The sequence below is a fragment of the Phaenicophaeus curvirostris genome, chromosome 3 (assembly GCF_032191515.1).
Source record: "Phaenicophaeus curvirostris isolate KB17595 chromosome 3, BPBGC_Pcur_1.0, whole genome shotgun sequence".
Taxonomy (NCBI): Eukaryota; Metazoa; Chordata; class Aves; order Cuculiformes; family Cuculidae; genus Phaenicophaeus; species Phaenicophaeus curvirostris.
This window is the reverse complement of record NC_091394.1, coordinates 15,829,481-15,857,365: the sequence shown is the minus strand read 5'-3', so window position 1 is coordinate 15,857,365 and position 27,885 is coordinate 15,829,481. Positions and strand designations below refer to the sequence as shown.

The 27,885-nt window shown below is 39.5% G+C and overlaps 1 protein-coding gene across 4 annotated transcripts in view; it reads right to left on the bottom strand.

The window, feature by feature from the left end:
- Positions 1–27,885, bottom strand: part of GRB10 (growth factor receptor bound protein 10) — a 148,460-nt gene that overhangs the window by 31,988 nt on the left and 88,587 nt on the right. For all 4 annotated transcript variants that reach the window (XM_069853426.1, XM_069853428.1, XM_069853427.1 and 1 more), the window contains 2 exons: positions 26,873–27,089; positions 23,909–24,050 (listed from right to left, as the gene is read on the bottom strand). In XM_069853426.1, the coding sequence (XP_069709527.1) occupies positions 23,909–24,050; positions 26,873–27,089 (359 nt within the window). The remainder of the gene's footprint in view (positions 1–23,908; positions 24,051–26,872; positions 27,090–27,885) is intronic.

The following is a 27,885-nucleotide window of genomic DNA, read 5'->3' as shown; positions in this document are numbered from 1 at the left end:
AGTGACTAATCAAGCAAACATGCCTCTCTGCACTACTGGCATAATTACATACTGCAATTTTTGACATTTGAGCTTAAAAAAGTAAGCTAAGTGTGTGATGTTGCATATACACAAAGCACATTAAAAGGAACACATACAATGAGCACATTTGGGGGACCATTAAAGTTTAAAAACCAAATATTGTAAAAATAAGCCAAAGCTTTTCCGGCTCCCATTCAAAACTACATGTGAATATGGCTATTAGTTACCAAGATACTGGATGAAGTTGACATTCATCTGTTCCTATCTTTCCAAAACTTAAAGTACTAATGCCCTCTGTATAGGCTTAGACTTGTATAGCAACTACATCCAACCTCCTTCAAAAAAGCTCAGCTGTTTACATTCAAAGGTGTGAACTGCACAATGCACTTTCAAGAAAAGACTATACAGAACACATTTTTAAGACACAGCTGATGCCTGCATAAACAAAAGGTTTATTCTAACGTGTGTTCACATACTTAAGAGGCTGAAGGTTTGTAAACTGTAAGTTGCTGCCCCATATTTCCATATTTTGCAAATAAATAGCAGAATGTAGTTTTAAGTGATACATGCCTACATACAGACAATACATTGATTTTTGTGACACAATCCCCGAAAGCTTATCCAATCTTTCGCACTTTGGTTTAACGCACACATGTTCAGATAAATCATTTGACCCATTTGACATTCTCATGTCTTCCCACTCAATTCCTTGCTTGCCTCTCGTTGTTAAGTAAAAGATAGGAGAAAGACCAATTTTCAATACTTTTAAGAGTAACAATAGGTCTCCATGAATTTTGCTGAAGCTTCTGGGTATTTGCAGGACGCTGGAAGAGAAAGGAAGCAGTTTGGATAATCTCTGATACAGTACCAGTCCACACCAGTGGGAAGGCAGCCCAGCAACAGCCAGCTCACCTAGTCCCGAATCTGGGGGGTCCAAACTCTTCTGTGGTCACAGTACTGACAGCTTACATTCTCTTCTTTGCCTGCATCCTCCCCCTATCCAGCATTTCTCATTAGTTTTGATTATAAGTCTGTAAAAGAGCTTCCTTCTAGCAGCTCCTCCCAACAGCAACTGCTTTTCCAGGCAGAAATCCTTTCTAGCTTTGAGATCCTTTATGTACAGAAAAAAAAGTTAGTTACAGGCACTGTTACTCCTTTGATTATGTAATGAAAGACATTAAATTATGTGATGTTTCTGGCATTAACCTTTATCTTTCATATATTTTATTGTGCAATTTATCCCTAGATAGTTTGCAATCTTCCTCAGCTGTGCTTACAGAATGCATTACTTACAGTCTGAATTTGCTCCAAGGTTTAGTAGAAAAGTTCTTGCAAACACAATTTAAGTCACTAACAACCCTAGAAAGGGTAATACAAAGGAAAACCATAATAATTTCTTGATTAAAATTCTTAAGTAACCAAGCTAGTTACAGACTATTTTAAATTGTTTTGCCATTATAAATTACTCCGTAGAAAAGGAATTATTACCACATCTTCCTTGCTACACAGGCTTTCAACCACAAGAACCACATTAATTTGAAGCTTGGCAGACAGCAGAATAAGGCTCCAGGGAACAGCTTCCCATAGGATTTAGAAAAATTATGCAGGTCCCAAAGACTTGGATGGTTCCTTCTTTCCCAGTAGGACACTGTGACAACTGCAGCTGAGGCACTTGCCATCTGAGTGTCCAGGACTTCCTATGAGCCAGAAAGCCATTTCAGCATAGGGTCCAGCAACGTACAATTGGCTTCTCACTTTGATTTACAGTTGTCCCAGTACAACTTCTACACGGGTACTCCAAAAAATTCCCCTTCCCTTGCATGTTTTTCTGAGGGAAAAGGAGCAGGGAAGTTGCAGAGCAGAACACAAAAGCAGGATTAGGTTGTATATATAGCTAGACTCAGATCCAGTCCTTCATTTGCATACAACAGTCCAGTCAAGTATTATTAAGAAAAGGATCAGAGACCACTTTCAAAGACGTCTTTGGAAACTGAGGATTAGTATTAACAAATGCGTACATTTTTAACACATGGGAAAACCCTTGGGGCAATGACTGTCTCCCATCTGATACAATGAAACCTTGGGATATTGACTATGCTTGACAGAATAACAGGAATAAAATAAAACAACAACAGCCCAACCATCAGGGACAAAGCCAAATCAGTTATATTTGGCATGCCCAGACATGACAAACAAACACATTATTTTAAGAACTGGTAGTTATGAAATCTGTCTTGATCAACCGCAATCCAATTTACCTAGTTTGGTAGCAAAGGAATCTGGGCAAGCAGAAGATGCACATCTGGACAGAAATTACAAACATGCAACACAGAGGAAGACAAAGATAGACCCTCTTCCCACTCCTGTTTTTTCCTTCCCAAAGAAGTAATCACAAGAAGTGAAAAAGCCAGAAATGTAAGGATTGGTGAGTGTATTCCCTGGTGCTTGCAAGTGCAGAATTCCTAAGGTTTTCTCTGCAACCCTGAAGGATAAAATAAATTTTAAAAAATTAATGAAAACAAGTTCTTAGCTGAAGCCCCAGCATCCAGATCTGACAAGTCTGGTCAGAATTGGCAACAGCAGGATAAAAAGAGTTTTCACAACAAATACGGAGTTGCATTAGATTTAAAAAAAACCCCAAACGTCATCCTTTATTTGTTGTTTCAAGAATCTCTTTATTCCCCTTCACATCCCAATGAACCAACACTGACATCCTAGACTAGGCAGTTACCCCAAAGCTGCTTGGAAGGAGATGAAGTCAGAAACTGAAACAAAAAACAGAACTTTCTAAGAAAAACTCTATGAACTTCATATGCGTACCTCAATTGGAGAAGAATCAAGTATGATATATCACACAGAAACACAATACAGGCCTACAACCAACTACAGTGAAAATACGAAGATGAGAGCAACTTTGGACAATGAAGAAGCTAATGGAAGCGAATGGGAAAATAAGCAAAACACAGCAGAAAGACTCCTAATGAAGACTGGCTATAAACTCCAGGCAATCAAGGAATTATGACCATTTAACGACAGAACCTTGAAGTATAAATACTCTATGAAACTCATCACAGCCTAACAGTTTCCATGTGCTCAAACTCCCAAAAGCTCAAGCACACCTTGGAATGAGAAACTTCGGCACTCCAACAACATCAGACACAACCCGCAATAAGTTTTCCCGATAGGGCCGAGTTCATACTGCTCTGACAATAACAGGAGTGCTTTAGAATGAGTTGGTGACAGGCTTAACTACAGCAGCATGGCAAAGCATCCCTAAAGCCCAGCCATCAGCTGCCTCCTTGCTGTACAGTATTCAGCAATATTGCTTAACTTCCCGTCTCCCAAGCTACCGGCTCTGGAAGCTGGCGATTTCAAGCAGCGAGTATCGGCTAATTGTTGCTGCCTGCAACGTTCAGGATGTTTTATGGGTCAGTTTGTCACATGCACACAATAAATGCTTTTAACAGAGCTGCTCACACTGGGAGAGTATTCCTGCACAACTGTGTAAGCATTGATTGTGTGGCTAGAATTAACCCCCTGCAGATCTTAGCTCAGGAAGTTAGATCAGTGGGAGAAGAGGGCTCACATTATCCTCTCCTCAATGCACGTATCATTCTCATTTTCAGCAATTGCTTTAAGGGGAAACTGTTCCATAAAACTGTTCCAATGTTTAATTTTTTAGTAAATTTAGACATCTGAGGAAAACAATGGTTTTCTTGCAATTCAAGATCGATATACTAAAAGTTTCTGGGGCTGGGGCAAAAACCAGGACTATGTCAGCATGACTAAACTATATATTCTCTCTTGAATGCAGCTAGCCCCATGCAAATCTCACTCTCTTCCAACCTGCTAAGACTTAGTCATTTTCAAATGAGTGGAAAGAAGTGAGAAAAACATTGGAGACACCCCAAACACACCCATCCAAGAGATTTATTAGCACACAGTGTCTCACCAACCTGCCCCAAAACACCTAGCGTAGAGATCCAAGCTATCAAGAAATAATTCACATCTCTACCTACTTTGTGCTTCACTGCTGCACCTAACCATCAGTGTATGCTACAGCGAGACCAACACACGTGTTTTAACTCCACAGCAAGTGCCTCTGACTTATCTGCTCTGAGTTGCCTCTCCAGGGCTTGCTCCACACCATTTTGAATACCCCTAGTAGGGGCACCACAAACAAAAAAAAAAAAACAAACACAAAAAAACCCACACAACCCAACCCTTTGCTTAGCTTACAGGGACAAATTCCCTGCTGCCATGGTTACCACTCCAACTTCTCTTGCAGAACTAGAAATAAAAAAAAAAAAAACTTCCCTGAGAACAGACGGCTATATAATGTTAGCTCTCCCTCCCTCCCCTCACTCATAATTGTTAGCCACTAAATCAGCTACATCTGGCATATTTAATTTGGACTAAATAAAATGTCAGTAATTAAAAAGATGCCGAACAAGCAATACGTGACATTATAGAAACAGAGTTTAGTATCTGAACACAGCCTATAAGGAACTGAAAGGATTCAACTGTTTTTTACCAAAAGCTGAGAAACAAAGGCAACTAAACGGTCCTCTATACAATCTTACTCAAAACAATGTCCTCTAGAAGCTCTCCCCTATCATCTAGGTGTACTGAGGTTTTCAAGCAGTAGTTCTTGGAGCAGCAGTTGCTCAAATGCAAAGTAGTTAGCTCATTATAGACTGTATTACAGGGCTGGAAATCAGCACCCTTCATCTGAACTTTTAAAAAGAAGGCTACTTTTGCTGAAGCTGTTCAGCACACATACATGCAATTTGCTTTAAAGGAGCTATGGCCATGTCATTGCCTCTGAACAGTAACAGCCTACCTTCCCTCTCTTGTTCTCCACACTGTTTTAAGGGGCCTAATTTGAAGTATCACATACTGCTCCATCCTTTTAATAGAATCATAGAATAACCAGGTTGGAAGACACCCACCGGATCACCGAGTCCAATCGTTCCTATCAAACACTAAACCATGCCCCTTAGCACCTCGTCCACCCGTGCCTTAAACACCTCCAGGGAACGTGACTCAACCACCTCCCTGGGCAGCCTGTTCCAGTGCCCAATGACCCTTTCTGTGAAGAATTTTTTCCTAATGTCCAGCCTAAATCTCCCCTGGCGGAGCTTGAGGCCATTCCCTCTTGTTCTGTCCCCTGTCACTTGGGAGAAGAGGCCAGCACCCTCCTCTCTACAACCTCCTTTCAGGTAGTTATAGAGAGCAATGAGGTCTCCCCTCAGCCTCCTCTTCTCCAGGCTAAACAACCCCAGCTCTCTCAGCCGCTCCTCATAAGGCCTGTTCTCCAGCCCCTTCACCAGCTTTGTTGCTCTTCTCTGGACTCTCTCCAGAGCCTCAACATCCTTCTTGTGGTGAGGGGCCCAGAACTGAAGACAGTATTTGAGGAACGGTCTCACCAGTGCCGAGTACAGAGGGAGAATAACCTCCCTGGACCTGCTGGTCACACCGTTTCTGATACAAGTCAAGATGCCATTGGCCTTCTTGGCCACCTGGGCACACTGCTGGCTCATGTTCAGTCGCTGTCAACCAACACCCCCAGGTACCTCTCCTCCAGGCAGCTTTCTAGACAGCCTTCTCCTAGTCTGTAGCACTGCATAGGGTTGTTGTGCCCCAAGTGCAGGACCCGGCACTTGGCCTTGTTAAGCCTCATGCCATTGGACTCTGCCCAGCAGTCCAGCCTGTTCAGATCCCTTTGCAGAGCCTCCCTGCCCTCCAACAGATCAACACTTCCACCCACTTTTCTTGCAAATCTCCTCTCCTTAGCCCATCCCTGAAGACTAAAATGTCACCTCTGGATGTCTCATCACAGGTCATCCTAAGGAGTCATGACCACTGTTCTCTATTGCTGACCAACACAGCCACCTGTTCAAAAGCAGCTCCTCTTACTTTGACATCAATACACCCTCTCCCCACAGTGGTTCACATAGTACTGTTAGACCAGGTTTTCACCATTGTGGGTTCATTGCTATCAGTATTCACTGACATCAAACAGATTTCAGTCCAAAGCTTCACTGAATCATATAAACTTCATTTCAGAGCCCTTAAATGTTTTCCATCATCTTTTCTGCCAACCAGTAATCTTTTATTCTAAAGCTGTACTATCCCTTATGATTAGTTGAATAAGCATTTGAGTGATTTCATTTTAAGTGCCTCCAAGGCTGAGGATTTCCCATGAGAACAGATCTTCTTCTAAGTGCTCTGGTTCATGTTCTCAACATTTATAAACCAGACGACTGGCTCTTCTCTTTTTTTTCCTGATAAATGAAGTGGAATAGATATTTAGGTATACTTTGATTGTCATTGCTTTATTTCAGTACTACTGATGGTCAAATAAGATTCAAGCATTTAACGCAGAAATCCTCCCATAAAGTAAATTTCAACAGAATTCTTAGAAGATGCTCAAGTGGATTGGATTGCATGATAATGCTGGCAGACACTAGCCAAGTAAAAAGATTACTCTCCTTAGAAACTCTGTAATTACAAATGAATTAACAATGAGCTTTATCCTCATAATTCCAGACATAATATTGAAGGCATAACACTGAGATGATATATTTCACAATCTTCATGCCTTTAATTGTTTTTTCCCTCTCCTTATAAAACTTTAAGAAAAATCACATGATCACAGAAGAACTGAGTGGAAGAGACCTCTGGAGGTCATCTGGTCCATCTCTGTTGCTCAAAACCAGGGCCACCTAGAGCATGTTGCCTGGGACAGCATCCAAAGATGGAGATTTCACAGCCTATCTGGGCAACCTGTGCCACTGCTCCGTCACTCTCACAGTTAAAAGGAGTGTTGCCTGATGTTTGGAGGGAACCTCCCGTGCTTCAGTTTGTGCTCATTGCCTCTTATCCTGTCACTGTCAGGCACCACTGAAAAGAGTCTGGCTCCCTCTTCTTTCTACCCTCTTTTCAGGTACTTAAACGCCTTCAATAAGAAGCTTTCTCTTCTCTAGCCTGAACAGTCACAGCTCTCTGAGCCTTTCCTCATAGGAGAAATATTCCAGTCTTTAAATCACTTCTGCAGCCCTTTGTTGGGCACTCTCTACTATGTCCACGTCTCTCTTGTACTGGGAAGCCCTGAACTGGACCCACCACTCCAGCCACGACCTCACCACTGCTGAAGAAAGGGGAAGGATCACCTCCTTCTACTTGCTGGCAAAGCTCTGCCTATGGTAGCCCAGGAGATCATCAGCCTTCTCTGCAGCAAGGGCACACTGCTGGTTCACGTTCAACTTGGTGTAAACTAGGACCCCCCCCCAGGTCTTTTTCTGCCAAGCTGCTTTCCAGATCGGTGGCCCCTAGCACGTACTGGTACATGGGGTTGGTCCTCCCCAGGTGCAGGTCTTTGTCCTTGCTGAATTTCATGAGGTTTCTGGCAGCCCATTTCTCTAGTCTGTAATCTCTTACATAAATAGTGCAGTTACACAAATGCCACAATATTAAATAAAAGCATTAAAAAAAAAATCTAGTGAAGTTTGATCATAGCTTAGGAACCCCAAACGGGTCTTTTCCTAGATCTTTCATCAGTATTTTCCCAAGCCATGCCCAGTGGTTCAAAGTTCTCCTTATGCTAAATGTTTCAAAGTTCATTTGTCAAAGGCTGATGAACTTAATTGTGTAAGTGAAAATATGACGTAGTGTGCTGAAACCAATGGCACAATAAAAAATATGCTTCCTGATATAGAACTAGATAACATAATGCTAGAGATGTGATGCCAAAGCTTGCATGAAAGAAAATGTTATTTCTTCATTCAGCATCTGTTTCAGATTATTTTACATGGAAGTCACTGCTGCTCCAAAGCTGTCAAGGCACAGTCAGCTTCCAATTAAGCTATCTTATCTTTGAAGTTGATTGGAAGCAAAGCTTTCTCTTCCCTATAGGCATCCCCCTAAAAGTAGGTAATCTGAGATAATTTCCAAATGTATTTATTCTGTGTTGTCCATCCAATTAAACAATTTGTGCAAATGCAGTCAACAAGCCTTCTCTCTAATTAAAAAGTTTATGCAACAATTTTCAAGAGGCTCCCATTAAACATTTAAAATAATTAGCTGTATTAGAAAGACATTTATATTCAAATAGCTCACATGCCTAGATTCTTTGTTTAGTTTAGGCAAATGAATATTATAAAGATCCCTAGAATAAAAGACCAAATATTAGGGTAATCTTTTCTTTAAGACAACAGACACTCTTTAAAACCCAATTCTGCACGGTGTTACATGGGAAATCTCTTAACAGTGGCCGTACTACTGACTGTAGCTGATCATGGAGAAATCAAACATTTCTAAGACTTAAGAGGCAATAACAAGGGAGTAGATTCCGTATTATTTTTTGTATTATAGATAACACATAACAGTCACTACCTTCAAGCGTGCTCCCTTCTTCCCCTTCCCTGTCTACCCAGATTATTGGCAGTAAGTTAAAGAAATCCACCAAGCAAAGATACCAGTAACTTTATTTCCATCCTGGCATGAATGATAATTCTTTTAAAGGATTTTGATGGCTCTGTATTTACATCATGGATCAGAGGAACTAAAAGAGAATGTAGAGGCACTGATGTCAGGTTTATTCTGCCTCTTCACAAGCTCATTTTTTATTCCCAGATTGACTGGCAGAAGGTAAATCAACCTTTGGACATCTTATTCTAAAGTTTCTATTTGAGTAAGTTAATTCCACTCCATTCCAAATAAAACATGTTTTAAAATCTTGTACACTTGGCAAACAGTGCTAGCTATGTAAGAACAGCTTTAAGAAGGCTAAACTTAAAGGGCAAAAGTACAACTTAGATCAACACATAACAGAAGATATGTAAACATCTCAGTTTAGTATTCTGGGCAACATAACAATTTAATAGTCCCTTCTAGGCAAAACTCTACTCTATAAATAAATATATATGAATGCAAATAGTGTTTTTCCTTACCACTTCCAAACACAAGCTTGGTTTTGGTATGAATCTGAATACTAAGATCTGCTTCCTTTAGATTATATGCTTATAGCAGCCTTGCATTTATGTAAACTCATAACATATATTCAAATTTCATTCTACAGATTTCAGGTTACAAAACCTACTTAATTCTTACATTGAATACACAATTGTACACATCAAAACTAACTTTTTAAGTGAAAAGTATCCATTAAAAAGAAATTGCATTAATAATTATGACTGGCAATAATCAATAGCTATTAATAATTGCTACTGCATTTCTAACTCTATGTCCAACATAAATCTGCTGACCAGCAAATGACACTCTGTATCACCCTTTATTCACTCAAGTAGAAGCAATTCTACACATGTGAAAAAACTTTATTGCCTTTTCCAGCTTCAGAAGGCTGTGTATTTGGATGGTGGTTTGCATAATCATCATAAGCCTTCCTATTGTGGGGAGGGGGAGGAGGGAATCTATATTGCCTGTTTTGTACAATGTAGAAAAGCGTCACATTTGCCTCTTCCACTACTCCCTCCATCTTGCTGCATGAGATTACACATGGCAAAAGTAAAATAACATCGGCTAGCTGCAGGGTATTAAGAAAAACATACTCTGTACTGAAATTATTTTTAGTTCAAGTGTTCTCACACACCCTTCAACATAAAAGATGCTGATCAGACTTGAATTGTAACTTGTAAGAAATAAATGGTTTCGTGGATTTGTTTCCAGAGTTCTGCAGCTTCTTCTTTCAGTATACCCAGCTGTATAGAAAACAACCCAAGTTTGCTTGGCTGACATCAAGTGAAGCTTTGCCAACCTATAGATTCTAAGAATTTCTCTTTTTAAAAAGTAACAAAACAGCGCGTGAACTTACTCTACCTATACCATGTGTTTAAAGAATAAGTGAAAAGGTACATCCTGTTCTAGTTGTCATATAACAGATTTCCAGTGCCACTTAACCTTCTCTGTAAAGACAATTATTTGCATATGTACAGACTGGATTAGATAAATTACTAGGTAGCTTCACTCTGGGATTCAACACGGAAACCACCTTGAGATGATAAATTCAGCTTTTTTAATTAAAACATCAGAGAGACATCCTAATGACTTTGATCATCCATTGGGAAATTAATTAATTTGGAGAAATTAACCCTTCTTCCTTCTTCACAAACCAATTTGTTTGTTGCATTTGGCTTTCTACTCAAAACAAGAACTGATGGTAGCTCGCCCTAGTACAAAATCTGCAGGCAAATCAGAGGTCATTTACTTTCTATAATGGTGGTACAATTCCACAACACTGTGTCTTGGAAACTCCTGCTATTACTCCCCTCTCTGCGTTTACTGGCTGTCAAAGAAGAGATATTACACACACACAGTTTCCCATTTGTCCCTCAAAAAAAAAACCAACCAAAATTACAAGAATTGGCATGACTGCTATGTTTTAAGTACTGATGGCTAGAAGTATCTGTTCATGAAAGTCTGTATTCTCTCCTCAAATCTCATATATGTTCATCTATTGAAAATGACTGCCTCAGACGTCTGAACACTGCATAGTGAAGTTAAAACACTAAGATGATGTGTGGAAGAGCACCGACTTTAATTTGCACAACAAAGTGCTTAGAAACTAACTGATCATTTTTCACAGGCCCTTAACAGATGATGAAAAAAAAAAAAAAATCAGCCCTGCAGCTGCCAGCATTTCTCCAGATGAACAAATTCTGCTGTTTCTGCCAGGAGGAGTAACTGATGAGGAGGCTGTCCATTCAGGCAATTGGATAACAAAGCTAGATTTGGTCCTTAGCTTGCTAACTTGGGGGAGGAAAGGACCTTTTCCATCACAGACCACTACCTAGTTTAAGGTTCAGTTTGCATTCTACCCAAACTACACAGAGCTGGTAGTCCTTTCTGCTGTCACAATCTACCTCAAAGTCATCTTCTATACTTTTGCAATCTGAAGATGGCACAAATGTATTCGAAAGGTACTCCCCACCACTGAGCGGAGATACCCAGGCAAGTAACGCAAATGAGTGTTTTAATTTTTATGTAACTGTGGCTCACAGAAATAATTCCCTCTCAAACGCTGTTTAAAGGTGATTGTTTTTCTTGATACTGTGAAAAACTACAGTAAGTGGTTGCCTAATATTACACATAATGACAAAGAAACCGTGAAATGTAAAAAAGTATTGCCTAAGATTTGCTCAGTAATGGCAATTGTTAGGAAGTTCTTTATCAGTTTTACTACAGGATAAGTTTAAAGGCAAGCAGATACAATTCTGTAAAGAAATCTTTGTCTCTGCATGGAGCAACATAACAGTGAGTGGGGAGGAGCAGAGCACATGCAAAGGTCTGTTGGTCAGATAAGACTAATCAAGCAAAATGTGGAATATAACATCTTCTCAAAATAGCACTTGCTGTTATTAAGTTGTTTTTAACATGAAGTGAGAAGCTACCTGAAGAGGTCTGTGAGCAGAAAGACAGTAAAATATTGGGATTATTATGTGTATCACAAATGAATCCAACAACAGGGGCCTGATAACATAAGGATGACTAAATCCAACTTGGTATCAGAGTTCATGTGCAACTTCCACACTGAGTTCAAGCCAGCTGCTGAAACCAACATTCACAATACAAAGTCAGACACAAAAAGGTGAATATTATCTTGAGCGATAAATCCCATTACCCTCATCCAGAGATTTTGATCTTCACTTCTTGAAGGCTAAGATTTGAGAAAGGGCTCCCTATAGCTAGGAAAAATAACTATGCTGGATATATTCATTAGTCTACATGCCACTTTCCTGCTGCAAAAGAAATGCCACCGCTTAGCAAATAATATGAAAAGCATGGCCATTCCTCACTGCTTGTCTGTTGTATGTAAATACCTCGAAGTTTGTCTTGCATTAATGCACACCTTTTATAACTCAATATGCAAACAATACAGGTACTTAACTCCAGATATTGGTAGTTCAGCTGCAGCATGCTAACTTCACTTGCATAACCACGTTACGCAAAGTGAAGTATGTCCTTCCCAAAATACTTTATTATGGTTGAAGTGAAAAAGGAGAATCCCTCAGCATAAAACAGAAATAACTCTTCAACAACATTTAAAAAAAATCTGCTAAGTCACTGCAGGAAAACTGACCTTGTGAAAGTTTTGCATCAACAGAAGTGGTTTCGTACACAAATAATAGAAATAGTCCTTTCATTTCAGGGTCAGAGTTCTGCACTGACACGTAAGACTAAGCCAAGTGATCTGAGCTACTACCAACTCAGACTTTAAATACCTTCCCTTCAAATTCTTCTAATGCACTTCTTGAACTCAGACACCTTACTGGTTTGAAATTCTATATAAATATTCGGTCAATTTAAGAGAAAAAAAATTAGTTTCTACTTCCCTACATTTAAAGATTTCAAAATAGAGTAGTGAAGTAGTCCATCAAGAAAAGCAACCAATTCCTCTTCACTCCATCAGGTCTTGCACTCAGATACTGCCTCTCAGTTGTACCTCCAAATATTTTGCAGTTACATATTTAGAAAAGATGTAATTGTAGTAGAGATTGACTCAACTGTGTAGAAAGCAGAGGTTGTTGCAAACTCAAACTAATGCAGTCCCTGTGAGTCATATGTGGCACTGTAAATATTTTTTTATATTATTTTTGCTGAAATTTTATTACGGTCTCCCCTTCCTTAATGACTGCTATTTGAATGCGGGCGATTAGCACTTCCAAGACTCCGTCTTAGAGGAAAAACAAACCCTCTGCATGCACATCATCCACAACCATTTTGCTAGACAACAATCAGTTAGCAACCGTAGCTTTTACAGCTGCATGTTAGAGAAGGCTTGAGGAAGAGGCAAAAAGGAGTAACTGATGCCAGCATGTTTAAAGTGCTGTAAAGTTTATTTCACCATCTTCAGAACCACTGGGTTATTTATTTATTTAAGGGATAAAAATAACATATAGAAAGCTTTCTATTAAGTTCATTCAGCTCCTCTTTAATTTTAATGGTTATACATCAACATAGCAGTCTTTCAACTTAGACACGTTTGGACGTCTGTGCGATGGATGAACTGCTAGAGACACTCAAAGCCAGCATCTGCTGCACAAGCAATTTCCCCGCCCACTGAAAGACTCCATCACGCCCTCACTCTGTCTCAGTTCTTGTAGAATTTCCTGCTGTAGTTTAAATGCTAAATGTTTCTCCTAGACAAAAAGTAGCTTCTGAAGATTGCCCAAGTGCTATTCCATGCACACAAGAGAGGCCAAGCAGTAACAAAACCTTACAAACACAGCAGCTAGCACAACCTTGGGCAGAACATGAAGTTAATTTCTTGTCAGCCAGATTGGCTTGAAGTTCCTCTGTATTGCTTGAAGTGTTGCAATTAAGTACAGCTCTAAGCTACGCTTAATTAGCCTGTAAGCAAATGCTCATTTGTAACTTGCATGCAGTGTAACGCAGAACTAAGTGTTCACTGAGACCAAAGGGAAATCACACTGAAGGTACATTCACACAAATATAGCTAGCTGCTTCCTGATTTTTCCCTTCCTATTAATATTGTAGAAAATATTAAGAAATGTGTCATACTGTACAAGTGGTTAGAAACATACATTCACTCTCCCTTGAGCTGAATGTGGTGGTCTCTTCCCTCCCCAGCAGAGGACCATTCTGCTTTCCTTGGAATGAAAGTCTCTTTCTGCAAATGAAAGTTGTGATTTGGATTATTTTTTTCATTTGCAGTGTCAAAAAAAAAAAAAAAGAAAAAGAAACCCCCCCCCAAAAAACCAACCAAAGCCCACAACAGACTGGGATCTTGATGAATAAGTGTGCTCAAAAATAAACAAATAGCATGAACAAAACTTTCACCAAATAGTATTTAAAACACTGGCTGGATCCAAAGTCAGGTGGAAAATTCAGCCTTGGTAAGAAACAGAAAAAAAAAGAGGAAATTAATAATAAGTTCTAAAATATATTTAGGACCTTTTAAATGCTACAAGTGAAATGACATCAAGCATAGGAAGGATTTTTTTCAGCTGGACATTATTTGAGTCTACCTATCAGAGAACACTCATTTGACAAGGCTTTAACATATGAGGCAAGGCTCAGCCTCACCTGGATAAACTTTGTAAAGCTCTGCAAAGTCAGTCTGTTAAAAAAAAAAAAAGTCTGGAGATCAGCTACAGGAAAAAAAAAATCCATAGAACAAAACAGGATATAATGCAGAAAAATACTTTGAGAACATCAAATACAAGGTTTTGTTTGCATGACTAGGTGTCGTCATTTCTGCAACATCAGCTTTCAATTCCCTGCCTAATGAAGAGGAGGGTGATCTTTATGTTCTTAATGTCTATTTCTTTTCAAGTTGCTCCATAAATCCATTACAAGGTATGTGACAGCATTGCAAGCAATCTTTTAATCTTCTCCTATACATATTCTCATACAGATAGATAAATACATGGATGGACAGATAAAGATATACACACACACATACTAACCACTAACTTAAAACACATAACACCACTCTGGAGCTTGGGACAACTCAGTGAAGATCATTCATAAACTGAAACACAACAGTTATGTTTCATTGCTAAAACTTGTGTACCAGATACCTGACACTGAAAGATACTGTCTATAGCTTGTTCTACATAACTGAGTACTTGGGGAATGGGAATCGCTGGAAACCTCGGTAAAGCTATTTATAAGGTCTGGAAATACTGTAGCTGGCTTGCTTTCAATGGATTTTAGTAAGCAATAGGGAAAATAAGTGTGACCAGCAACAGTATGACAAGCAAGTTATTTCAGAGTAATTACCTGCTTTTAATAGTCTGCAGGCAAAGACAAGCTCAAAAATGACTCACAAAAGCCAGAGGGCAAATTTGTCTGTAAAATTAAATCCTGGTGTTTTACTATCAGGATGCTGTTATTTTAGCTTAGAATATGCTTTTCCATAACATTTTTCACCTCATTTGGGGTTTTTTTAAGCAAGTTTTTTTCCTTAGATCTGGCTTGTTCCTATTCTTGTTATTTATTTTGACAAGGATAGTAAGAAAATGTGATTTTTAAAGGTGAATTTAAAAGGTGCGAGAAGGAACATGGGCAAGGTCATCATAGGGTGAGGCAGCCAACTTTCCCCTTTGTCTGCAGGGCACAGACATTACCTCCTGGCACTCCCAAGTCACCTCCTCTTGCTTGGGCACTCTGTAGCTGCTGAGCGCACTTCAGCAAGTGTGATGCCTTCTGCAATGGCCTGGACCATTTGACAAGCGTGAGGTGTGGGTGGAGATGATGTTCCTCGATGTCTGGATGAGCAGCGCACACTGCTGACATTGGGTGTATGCAGGGTAAAGTGGTGCCCTCATTAACCATATTTTAACATCCCCAAAAAGCAGAGCAGTTCCTCACTCTAGCCTGACAAGATTCAGGCAGATAAAAGGGGTGGCGGAAAGATCTGAGTGCTTTAAAGTGGCACCTGTTTGGTGAGAAACAAAAGCAGCTTTTAAAGGTCCCTCCCACCATTGCCCCCTTCCCCTCATAAAAACCTACAGAACAGTTTTTGCTTTGCTGTTCATGAAATTTCACTGGTAGTAAGTCTGCTTTATTCGTGTTCCTCTGAAACCTCCCATGCCTGACATGGGCTTTCACATCCAAACTCCCAGCTGCTTTGCTTCTGGTGGCTATTCATTCTCCCCTCAGCAACAGGAGAAAAACCAAACATTTATGGCATGAAGCATAACGGAAGTATTTCCAACTCTGTCGCTTCCTGAAATGCAGCAGGAGAAACCAGTTCCAGTAACCCTGGCAGCAGCAGGGCGTACCACTGGAGAGAACAAGCAATCCTAATGCCAATAGAGAATCATGACATGTAGCTTCTATGAATGAGGGATGGCTTGCCTTTTAACAAGTCCAGATTAAACTTGGTTTTATGTAAGTTTTATAAATGATGTTCAGATTACAGCCAGGCTGAAGCAAAGATTGAAGCACTAACATTAATTAAACAAAATCACTTTTTAGCACAGTAATCCTGCACTCCTATGGCATTCCTATTAGGAAAAAGAATAATACAGTAAGAATTTTACAGCAATAAGGAGACACTAAATCAAGAGCACAGACAATTGAAACTCGTTCTGCAATGATTTAATTGACTCAGTGGTATTCTTCTAATGCAAAAATGTTATTAAATTCCAACTAACATCCCGTCTGCTTAAGAAATGGAACAAAACTGTATCTGCAAGCTCTGGAACAATGCATAAACACTCCATTACCATGCCAAGGAACTTGCAAGTTCATTCCTCTCCTGTGTATCCACACACAAACACTACCTATGTGAAGACAGACATTTGAAACAGATCTCCACTTTAAACATGGTCACAGTTCACTGTCCAGGTAATTACAGCAAGCCCAAAAATTACTTTTTCCTGCTGTGAACGAACAGCATTGCTCCTAATACTTATGCAACCACTGTGCTGATGGTTTGGAACTAAACACTGGCTTATCCTACCATCTCTAAAGTAAATGCCAGCAAGCAAGCAAAAAACTGGGTGTCTTCCCAGTCCAGCACTACATATGCCCACAGGACTCACTAGGGGATCATCCGCAGCTCAGCCGCAGGTGCCAGTGCAGCTCTGTAGGGGCTGCCTCAGTTCACTTCAGAAAAGACCTTGTGGTCAACTCAGCTGCCAATTGCTGGGAACAGTGCAAGCTTATGGAGGATACAGAACAGAGGCTCTAAACCTCTGACTTGGTCCTTTCTTGCACCTGTTCTATTGGGTAGCAGAGGTCCATAATGTTTTCTATCAAAAATGCCTAAAGTTGACCTGAACTCACACCTCAAGTCCAAACAGCCCAGAAAGCAAGGAGAGCTGAGACTCAGCAAAGCTATTCCCACTACGTTTAGCAACTCCTTAAAGGCTATCAGTATGATGTTGTGACATTTCTGATTCTCCTCAACCACTCACTTACAGTGTAATTACCATCACTCAGTACAGTCTCCCCCCCACCCCATTCCCCACTGCACTGATGTTTATACGCAAACCCACTCCTGCCTGTCTCACTAGGCGCAGAGAGAATTAAAATTTCTTTCATGTTACATTTTCCTCTCTTTCCCCACACTTTGTCTGATAGCTTCTCAGTGCTGTCAATTCTTGATCAAAGCACAGGACAGCCAAGTTATATTCTCACTGTGCCATTAATAAAATATAGTGAGAGTAATGTAGCACAACAAAAAATGTGTAAGGGTACATAAAACTAAAAGGCACACACAAAAACCTAGTGCAATCTAGTGTGAATACGCTGATGCAAAACTGCTGCAGTTTGTACTACACGCAGTTCAGTATTTACAAAAGGCAGTCCTAAAGGTTAACTGTGATGGTCTTGCTACTGTAAAACAGCTTTTTAAAACAACTGCAAGCGTTACTGTGTGGCTGAACTCCCACAGGGTTGCTAGCACATGTGTATCAGAGTAGGTTTGGGTCAGGCCAGCCCTGTCCCGCAGAGCATGCTAGATCATCCTTGGCTGGACAATGCATCCCCCAGAATGCTGTCGCTGGTCCCAACCACACTGCCCTCCTCCTGCTGCCGAAGTGCCACTTAAAGGTAAAGAACCAAAATGCTCCGGGGAGCGGGGCCAGGTTTGTATCACTAAAAACAAAAAATCCCAGCATATAACATACTTTTGGGGTTTGACCATGAGATGCCTTTAATATTTCCAGTATTTCATGCTGGGACTGTGACTGCTGTTTTGACACTTCAGAAGTAAGAGCAGAGATTCATTTCTTTCTACCACCAAGCCTCTTGCTGTAATAGGCATGAGGAAGGAGAAATGGTAGCTTTGGCTTCATTCTGATCCCAGTCCCCAGTAGACTACTGGGCTCCAGCTAAAAAGCCTGCAGATCCACCAACCACCCAGCACTTACAGCACTGAGGACTGCTTATCTTCAGCTTAGTCCAGCAAACTCATCAGTCTTCAGTTATTCATTACCCTCCCCTTCAATATGAGCAAATGAGACTTTCAAAACCATGTGAACACATCTTCCCAGTTTCTTCAGAAGTAATGCGACAACATGTTTGAGTGATAGAAGGAATAAGAAAACAAATAACGCAACTTCTTTACTACAGTGTCAATCAAATTTAGCCCATCATTTAGTTCAGGAAAGTGTTATTCTCCAAATAAGAGAAGGGCACCCAGGGAAGTACAAGGACTCTTTTCATACAGTTAGATCACAGCCCTGCAGTGTAGGCCTGATCATCCCAAACTTTTTCCCAATAATAATAACAACTTTCTTTAAAAAAGGCATCCAAGTTAAACATGCTACAGAACAATATACATACCATTTATTTATGTAGCTTAAGAGACTTGGTTCGAAGAAAGATGCGAGAAAAACAATATGATATATCATGGCAAACACCCATGAAACCCCGTATTTTATAGTTGAGCCTGGACTGGGACCTAAGGAACTGTCCAGATTAATCCAGCTACAGGATTTGTCCTATTTAGAGAAAGTAAAATCCTGTTGACTCAACTCAATGTCAGTTTTTATTTTCAAAATGTCTTGTTGCTAGAGGTGACTGAACTGCAGGATTAAGTACAAAAATTATGAATTCTAAGTTAGTATATAAAGTTTTCATTATACAGAAGTTTGTATTTTTATGCATCTTCTCTTTTTGAAATCAACATCCTTGTCTTCCAAAAAGCCAATACAAAAGTTTTATGGGAAGAAAAATGAAAAAAAAATGTGCATCATAACATGTAATTAAAACAATTAAAACTAAGAAGTCTGTTTACAGGAGTTTGCTTGAAGGGTAACTAAATCTGGAAAAAAAGAATGGCATTAATTCATACCCATTTGTGAATTTAATTTGCTAGAAAACAGTAAATAATTTTGGTACATCAAACTGCTATTTGGACGTTTGCCTGGGCTGTATAGAGGGGGGATGTGAGAAATTTGCCCTATTTTTACAGTTGAAAGCTTCATTGACTCACACAAAATACTTTAGCCTAATATCCTGTGGCACTGCAGTGACCTACATGTAATTATTGCATGCTTTTTCCAAAATATTTGTACACAAACAGAATTATAAACTAAGTTACCGATCAGTTCTTCGTTTATACCAGCAACACAAAGATGGACTTCAGTTAGCAGTAACCTAGCTGTCTGATGTTTTTAGCAATCTTTTGGACAAATGTTTGGTCTTGGTTTGGTGTAATTTTCTGGTTTCCATTTTTCTTGACAAACATATTTATCCTGTTAAGTAAATGATATTTTAAAAACTTTCAGCTGTCCCTTCTCCCAACCACAATCACTGTCCCTGTCAGACACAGGGTGATCTTGTGTTTGGAGGCGTACATGCGTTTTAAGAACAAAGATGTAGGGGAAATGGAAAGGGAAAACCACAACCATCAAATCGTCTTTCAATGCCCCACTGTGTCACCCAGAAAATGTCCTTCCTGCTCCCACCATTACCCACCCTTCCCAGCATGGAAAGCAGGAGTGTTTCCATGCTCACAGATGTCTGCTGAGGTTTATCCCAGCTTGTGGTTGGGCTCTGGGGTGAACGGCAGACAGGTGGTACTTAAGAGGACAGTGAGGCACATGATGAAGGAGGAAACACATGCACTGATCAGATACCTCCTCTCCTGTCAGCCTCCTATTGCCCAAGCTCACAGACAAAGCAGCTCTTGACTCAAGAACTTAAGAAATTTTTGGCAGCTACTGCCTGAAGGGTCATATTTTCTCCAAACACAAGACATCTGCTGCGTCTCACTCACCACACCAGTAGCTGAAGTAGCTACTGACCCAAGTAGCACTGCTAGCTGGTACTTTTCAGCCAGGTACTCATTAAGTGGTTGACTCTGTCATCAAAACTTCAGTGGTGCCAATTTTAACAGAACCACATTCCATTCGCTATCAACAAATTGATATCTAACATTCCTCACTGTAGAAGTTCACTGGGCTGCTTCCACCTGTGGAACTGTAATAAAGGATCATAGCACTGAATGCCCAAGGTGCATATTATCTATTTAATTGCAAGTAATTTCTTAACTTTTACCATCAGACATGTTTGTTCACACAACCGTATTAGCACAGACCTCATCACTGTGGAGGTTGCTGAGTGCAGGATAGAGTTTGAAATGTAACCTAAAGGTTCACAGTTATTTCTCCTCTAAAGTCTTTTCCTACTAAATTACCTATAAGTTACTCAACCTGCCTAAGCATCTACAAAAAAAACAAAGGATCTATAAATCTTTTAACTTAAGCTTTTTTTTTTAAAACCAGAGATTACTCAGAGTCAAATAAAAACCCCAATGATTTCATTCAGCCTAACTTTGCAGTTTTACCTCCCAGATTGATACACTGATGCTACCATTAAATGACTATCTCATTTGCTTACATGTGGTTTTAGTTTTGTGCTAGTACAGAAGACTTGTTATTTCTCACTGTTCTCTGTCTTCTGGGGAGCAGCTGCGGTACGCTTCTGCAGCCATCAGCTTCAAAAGCAGTATTCAGTGCCTGATTGGCAACAGAGCTAGAGGTGGCATTCTGCTTCCTGCTGCGGTGAAATCAGTGCCATTACCCAACAGATCTCAGAAAATAAAGGAAGAGAAAAACGTTATTCCTGATATGTACAGGTTTTTTGAGTAAGATAAAGAAAATGCTTCATCATCAAGAGAAAACAAAAAAAAAATCACCACAAAACAGTAAGAAAGGTTTATTACAACTATTTTTTCATTGCTTCACTGCTTTTACCTTTCTTTGCCAAGAAAGAGCACGAAACAAATGCAGAGCAGCACACAAGCAATGTTGCAAACTGCTTGTTAAAAAAGCAGTGAGAACAGGATGAAAAAAAATAAGGAAAAGGATTAGAAGCATCTTAACAAGAAATGTACATCTCCAGCTCCAGCTATGTGAATAAAATTTTGCATATGAGAAAAGATGACATCCATTTTTTCAGCTGCAAATACAATTCAAGCTTTATAACCAGAAAGCTCCTGTAACTGCTCTTTCGTTAACACGTGCATCCTTTTTCTACAAGAACAATGTACTAGCAAAAAGTTTGAATTTAGTAAGACTTGAACAGAGATGGCATTTCTTTACGTCCAAGGCTCAGCAGCGTGACACGAGACTCTTCTGTGCTTAACACAACCAAATCTTTAAATTCCTCTTGCATAACCACTACTAGGTTTTATCATTGCAGAGTGGTATTTTAGTATTATTAAAAAGTAAGACCGAGTTGTTCCATGAAGAACAATACTAATGACACTTCATTTCTTATGAAGCTGCATCAGACAAGCTGCTCCTCAGTGATGCACAAAATTAAGCAAACAAAATATTCTGTTCTCTCCCAAATGCCCTGAAGACTACATTAACCTGGGTCCCTCTCAAGTCCCCTGGGTGCAAGTTCACCAAAGGCATCATTTTCTCCAGGTCATGCATGTGCCCTGATGCCCTGTGTGATCAGAGCTGCAGCACCACTGCAAGAACTGCCATTTGCCTATTTACTTGCAAATGCTCCAAAGGCATGAAGGGAATTACTTTTCTCTAACACATCATACATTCCAGGTAACCAGAATGGCTCATTCCAATCTCCAATTTTAATCCTTGTTTATAATCTGCAAGCAGAGAACTTTACATTAAGCATCATTATGTTTAACCTTGGTTGGCATTTAATGTTGTATTTATATTTTTCTTAAAACACAGCTCATTCTCACTAACTGCCAGCCATTAACACCTGCTGTTGCACTTCTTTAACTAAACTCATCACTTATTTTGTTGACAATCAGTTTATATTGTATCTACAGACATTTACTTAAGCAAAAGCATTTAATAACATTCCCAAACTTCATATTTTTTAATGGGATCAAGTTACAAAGATGTATAACATTTCTTAATTTACTCATTTTTCACTCATGATGTTAGCAGACTCCACTGAAGAGAACTAGAATTGGATTAAACATAACCAACAAACCCATGAGGAGGCTAGACAGAACGATTATTTTTTTATCCAACAACACTCCATGTTTAAAATCAAGGTATTAAAAATAAGATTTTTTCCTTCATGAAGAAAGTGAACCTACTCTTTGTCCTTACTTTTGTCCATTAATACTGTAAAACTAGAGTTTTTTCCAACTCTGTTCTTCTATTTCTTCATTAGAGGAAAGTAACTCATTAGCAAGCAAAAGAATGCCTTCCTATCCTTTCCTCCCCTAAATCAGTCAATAAACTGAAAGGAACAGTATATCTGCATCATCAGTACAAGGTGCTATTGGCCAACATGCTTTAACTCCTGATCTCTTCCCCAGGAGGATTTACAACTATAATGGATAGTCTTTGATTAAGAACTTCAGCAGCAAGCATATCTACACAATACTTATTTCATTTAGGCTTTCACAAGGCTTGACATAGTTTTCCCTTTTAAAATTAGATAGATTAATTAAAAAAAAAAAAGTAAAATTTAGGAAAAAAAAAGTCTGCTTTTATCCTGCCTTTATAACGATCTTAGAAATGATTGCTTACTTATATATTTATGTGCTGTTAAACCACTAGTTCCTAAATTTCATCAAAAACTGATGCACAGATCATTTAGGGTTCTTAAGGCTTTCAAGAGTCACTTTTAGGGTGGCTTGGTTAATTTTAGTAAAATAAAAGGCAAAGAAGCCCTGAAACTGGGGCATATTTGGAAAGGTAAAAGTAGGTTCATCAGCATCTTCAGTTCATGTCAATGGCAGCTATGTTCAGCTGACAAGTGCCAGGAGGCAGAAGAGAATTCCCCCTTGTTTTCTCTCCCTGGAGTCAGAGTAGCACTGCTTTGGCAAATCAGCCCCTCTGCTCAGCCCACAACCCAGGCCTCTGATGAGGTCCTGCTAAATTCCCAACTTAATGACTCACTTTTTTCACAGGGCATTATTTGATTCTCTGTCTTGCACATATAAGAAATACAGTACAATCAATGAAGATGCAGCAGGCAGCAGTTTACAGTCAGGTAAAGCAATACAGAAGATGTAAATGTGCACATTATTGTCCATAATGATGTGCACATTAGGGTCCGCTGCTTGTAGCTGAACTGTTCACCCAATCCCATTTATCAGTCAGTGCAGATGTAGGAGCTACGAACAAACTACCTGTGCAGTGATACAGAACATGATATCTCCGGGTACTCAGGCACACAACTGTTCTAAACCAACAGTAAGAGCAATCCATCTTCTCATCCCCATGCAAATGAGCACAGTTGTGCCCAACTTTAGCCTCTAAACATTTTCAAGGCCTAATACAAAACAAGATGGTTGCTTCTCAGAGAGCGGAGTGGAACAGAGAAGAAACACTGCTTGCAGTGTCACTAAGGTTATTCCTTTGGACCACAGGAAAGCTCGGTCTGTGCTATCTGCACTGCCAAGAACCCAGAGAGATGCTCAACCAGCTTTCCATGAAACAGTTCTCCCCTTAAGTCCCATTACAAGAAACTGTGCCTACTTACATGCTATAAGAACATTATTTTGCTTTTTGAGCGCCTTCAAGAAAAACAGCAAAATGAAGCAGCACTCCTTTCTTAAAAAAAAACAGACAACTATTCAGTGTGACACCTAGCATATGCAGCGTAACATGCACAGATCCATCTCTAAGCTAATTCCCTTCACTTCTGAATTAGTAAGACATTACTTTGGATAACAAAATCTGAAAGATACTAGACACTACTGCTTCATCTGCAACATGCTTGTATCTGAAAGAGACTTGCTTCACTTTTACACTTCATTTTACAAATCTCTTAAAAAAACCCTGAAGCCTGTTTGAAGACACTCTCTGCCAGTGCTGCCCTAGTCAGAGCTAAAGCCTTTAAGTGTTTCTACTTATCTTGAAACTCTCTTTCTGCCTTCAAAATGAAATAGTCCACTGCTGGTTTGAATACAAATAGGAGAGACACAGCTTCATCCCATACTCACATGCTTACTAGCAGGTTGACTCTGAGGTAAAGATCCAGGTGCCAGCACTGGAGAGCTTGCGGGGCTACAAAGTTCTGGGAATGGATTTGGGATGGCTGGCAAAGACGATGTTCTGAATTGCTGTTCTTCTTCTTGAAGACGCCTACAAATACAGAAGCACTAAGCATTAAGAGGAGCAAGCTAGCATCACTAAGGCCTGGATCTCCTGCCCCACCAATCACAATAATGATGCTAAAGAAAAGGAATTGCAACCACTTTCTAAGGAAGTTCTATACAGTTACAGCAACTGCAAGTACAAAGTAGGCAATCACATGTTAAAATGACCAGTCACACATCTATGCTTGTTTTGTTACTTATAACTTGATTACTTTGGTGAGTAACTGAGGTAACTGCATGAATAAAATAACCAGAAATACTCATCTGTACTTGCTGTTACTAAGTGCTAGCTAACAAGCTTAGGCTCTGTGTGTCAAGAAGTCAGTTAAGCTCTTCCAAGCCAATGTGAAAGAAGAAGAGAACACAACTGTAGCCACTTGGAGTCAAATTCCATGTGGATCTGCAAACAAAGGTGTACTGCAGTAAAGCTGAAACTGCAATCAATGCTGTCACTCCACTACAATACCAGATTGCATCTCCAAGCAACTTGGCATTTCCTGGAAATGGAAATGCAAAGATCCAGCTTGAGCAATGAACTGCAATCACATCCTCCCACCTTATCCTAGTTGTAAGGTTACAATTCAGACAATTTTTTTCATGCGTCTCCCAACATATGCCTCACAAGTCTTAAGGACCAACAGAGCTTGAAGTCCCAGTTTGTATACACCTGCACTGCCTACACCAACAGAAGGAAAACTAAAGCCTACCCATTACCACAAATAAGGCTGAAACGATGTAAGATCTATTAAGGACTACACAAAGTGTTTTAAGTTTCCCTACTGATAGGGCATCACCATTGAAGATGAACTAAGCGACTCCGCGGCTGGCTGGGCTGTAACTCCTTTGCAGAAGGCACCACCTAGTGGCAATCGCGGAACTTTTCAAATCCAGGAGTTGATTGCCTTTGGAACATGAATCATTATTAAAAACTCAGTTTGCTTTCATTTTTTTCCCCATGCATTTCTTTCATTTTTCCTTCAGCAAGTAGAGTCTTCTTAACCCAGCTGCTTGAGAGAGAACTACTGGGTTTGCCTCTCTGGGCATGCTTTATGTCTCTGCCTGTACCAGAACTCAGTGCCTGATAAAATAATTACTGTGAAATCTGCTCTGCCAGTAACTTGTCCTGCAATTTAGTTCCCTTAGTGTTCTATGAATGAGCCTTACAGATCTGGGCATTGCCATAAATAGTAGCAGCTTCCAACCATAACTATGAGCTATGCAAAAGACTACTTGACCCACTTGACTTTTTTTTTTTGTGTGTGTTACTTGTGTGCATTTCCCTACAACACAGGGTACAGTGTAAGATCCCTTCAGCCCACTAGACTTGTACTGGCAGCTGTGCAATAGTGCTCTGTATTGCAAGTTTTTGACTGACTTCCATTATAAGAAGTGGAATGACAGAGTGGACTGTATTAGAAAGCATGGTTTTCTTAAAATGAGAATTCACTACACCGTGCTCTGCTCTGCCTGTAATTGCTACTGTACATCATTTACTTTATGACATAAAGCTGTGCTCTTAAGAGAATTAACACACTCAACCATTCCCTTCTGGCTGAGGAAAAGATGCAGCCATTCCTCTGTACAGGAAAGAGGTCTAGATATCCCTGAATAAAAGTTTTACCATTATTTTCCATGACAAATACACAATGTTCTTGTGCATACAGACAGCATTCAGAAAGGCAGAGTGTTTTCAGAAAATATTTGCCAAGTTTTGAAATGCCACAAATAGCTTAAATGTTCAACATATTTACAAAGCACTGACAGTTAGAGCACTCTAGAGAGTGCATTTTAAAGTACACCCTTATTCAAGGTTAAAAAAAATCAAACCTACTTGTAAAAACAATTACATCATTAGGTGACTTGGTTGTATCACAGTTACTGCATACTACCCATTCACATAGAAAAGCTGCCTGTCTTAAGAATAATATCCCTATAGGAAATGTATCAGTGTAAACAATTAGGAGCAACTTCTTCCACATCTGGGATTTTTCTTTTTATTACTACTATTATTATTATAATTCACTTACTTTAAAGAAGACATTGTTAACTACATAGAAAGTAAATCTTCATATGCCTCTGCTTCAGGCAATTTACCTACTCATGCTGACAGAAGCTCCTTTCCTCCTGCTGCCTAAAAAGAAGATTTTAAGAACCTCAGCATCACCTATAGACTCTACCACCACCACCAAGTGTATTCCACCTGAAGCCTGAATTCAAGCCCCAATCCTGACAACTTAAACACTTCTTTTTCTGTAATGACTCACCAAATGCATTCAGGTGCAAGAGCTATAAGTGCTCCTGGAAGAACAATTAACTAACTATGACATGCTCCCTTTTTATTTGTCTTGGATTGTCCACGAAACTTCTACAAACAGCGGTATTTTTTGTATAACAAAACTAGCTGAATGTGCCCTCATTCATCTACACAGCCTTCTATGTTTTATAAAACCAAGAAGCTGTCAGCAAGCACCATACCTAAGGAAATACTTTAAACAGTTCTGAAATAAATTTAAATACGCACATCATTTGTGCAAATTGGTACCAACAATACACTTCTACACAAATGCTAATACAGGTATATCGAACATTGATTTTAAAAAAGGGTAAAAATGTGGCATTTTTGCATTTGACAAAATACAGGGAAAATTTATGTCCTTCACTTACCTGGTACATCTTTTTTTTCTGTGCAAAAATCCAGTCTCACATAACTAGGCTCTTAGTAAAGTTGATCTTCTATTTTAAAATGAGTTCTTTAGAAGCTAGTTCAAGACACCATTTAAAGAAAAAGAGCAAGTCCCTTGTTCCTACCTGACTGCCATAATGCGCACCGGCTGAGATCGCTGCACCTTCTGCCTTGGAGACACGGGCTGCAGGGCACCAGATCCTGAGGACGGCAACTGGCTGCGGTTGAGCTGACCATTTTGAAGGAGTGGAGTGGTTTCCGACTGCATACTGCATGTAGAGTATAAACTCTCAAATGATGAATTCATGTCATTTACCAAAGCTTCTAGGTCCACATCGTCATCTGAAAGAAAAAATAAAGGCAGTGTAATACATCTAGAAATCTAAAAGACTAAAGGCTAAGTTTCAGTAGTTACCACATCATTTTATAGCTATATTTATACAGTGCAAATTTTTTACTGCAAAAAATATTTATTTTGGAGCAGAAAAATGCAGCTAATAATGGCCAGCAATGGGTATTTATTTTGCCTTCCTCAGTGAAAGCCTGCTGACACAGAATGGAATATTCCTACTATAGTATTTACTTATACATATAACCAAAATTTGGCAGGATTTTTAATAGCCCCAAAGCTACTATGAAGTGCCATTTCACTTATTGATACACTGACATACATTCCAAAACTATATCGCTTACAAATATCTTAGTTCAGCTGGTCATTGTGTCAAATAGTACAATAAACACTTTTCAAGATACAATAATTTCGAAGGAAAAAAACCCCTAGACCAGGTTACACAAATAAACAGGTTGAAGATACACATTTCTGCTGCGTACATTGGAAAGCCATCATTATAGTTTGTTAAAAATCCTATCTGTATTTCTGCATTTTTTTTTGTGATACGGTGTTTTGAAGGGCAATGCAAGCTTTTAACTATCAATCCAAGGACTTCTCATAAAAAAAAAAAAAAAAATCTGTATCTTTGCTCTTGCAATGTGATAGAGAGACCCCTGCTTTAAAAAGCTCAAATTAAATCAACCAGGGATACAGTGTGGGTGGTTGGAGGAACATCAGTCCCTAAAATGTGCACCAACCTTTCTATACATGTCACCTCACCTCACAGTAAATAAGTAACTTGTGCTC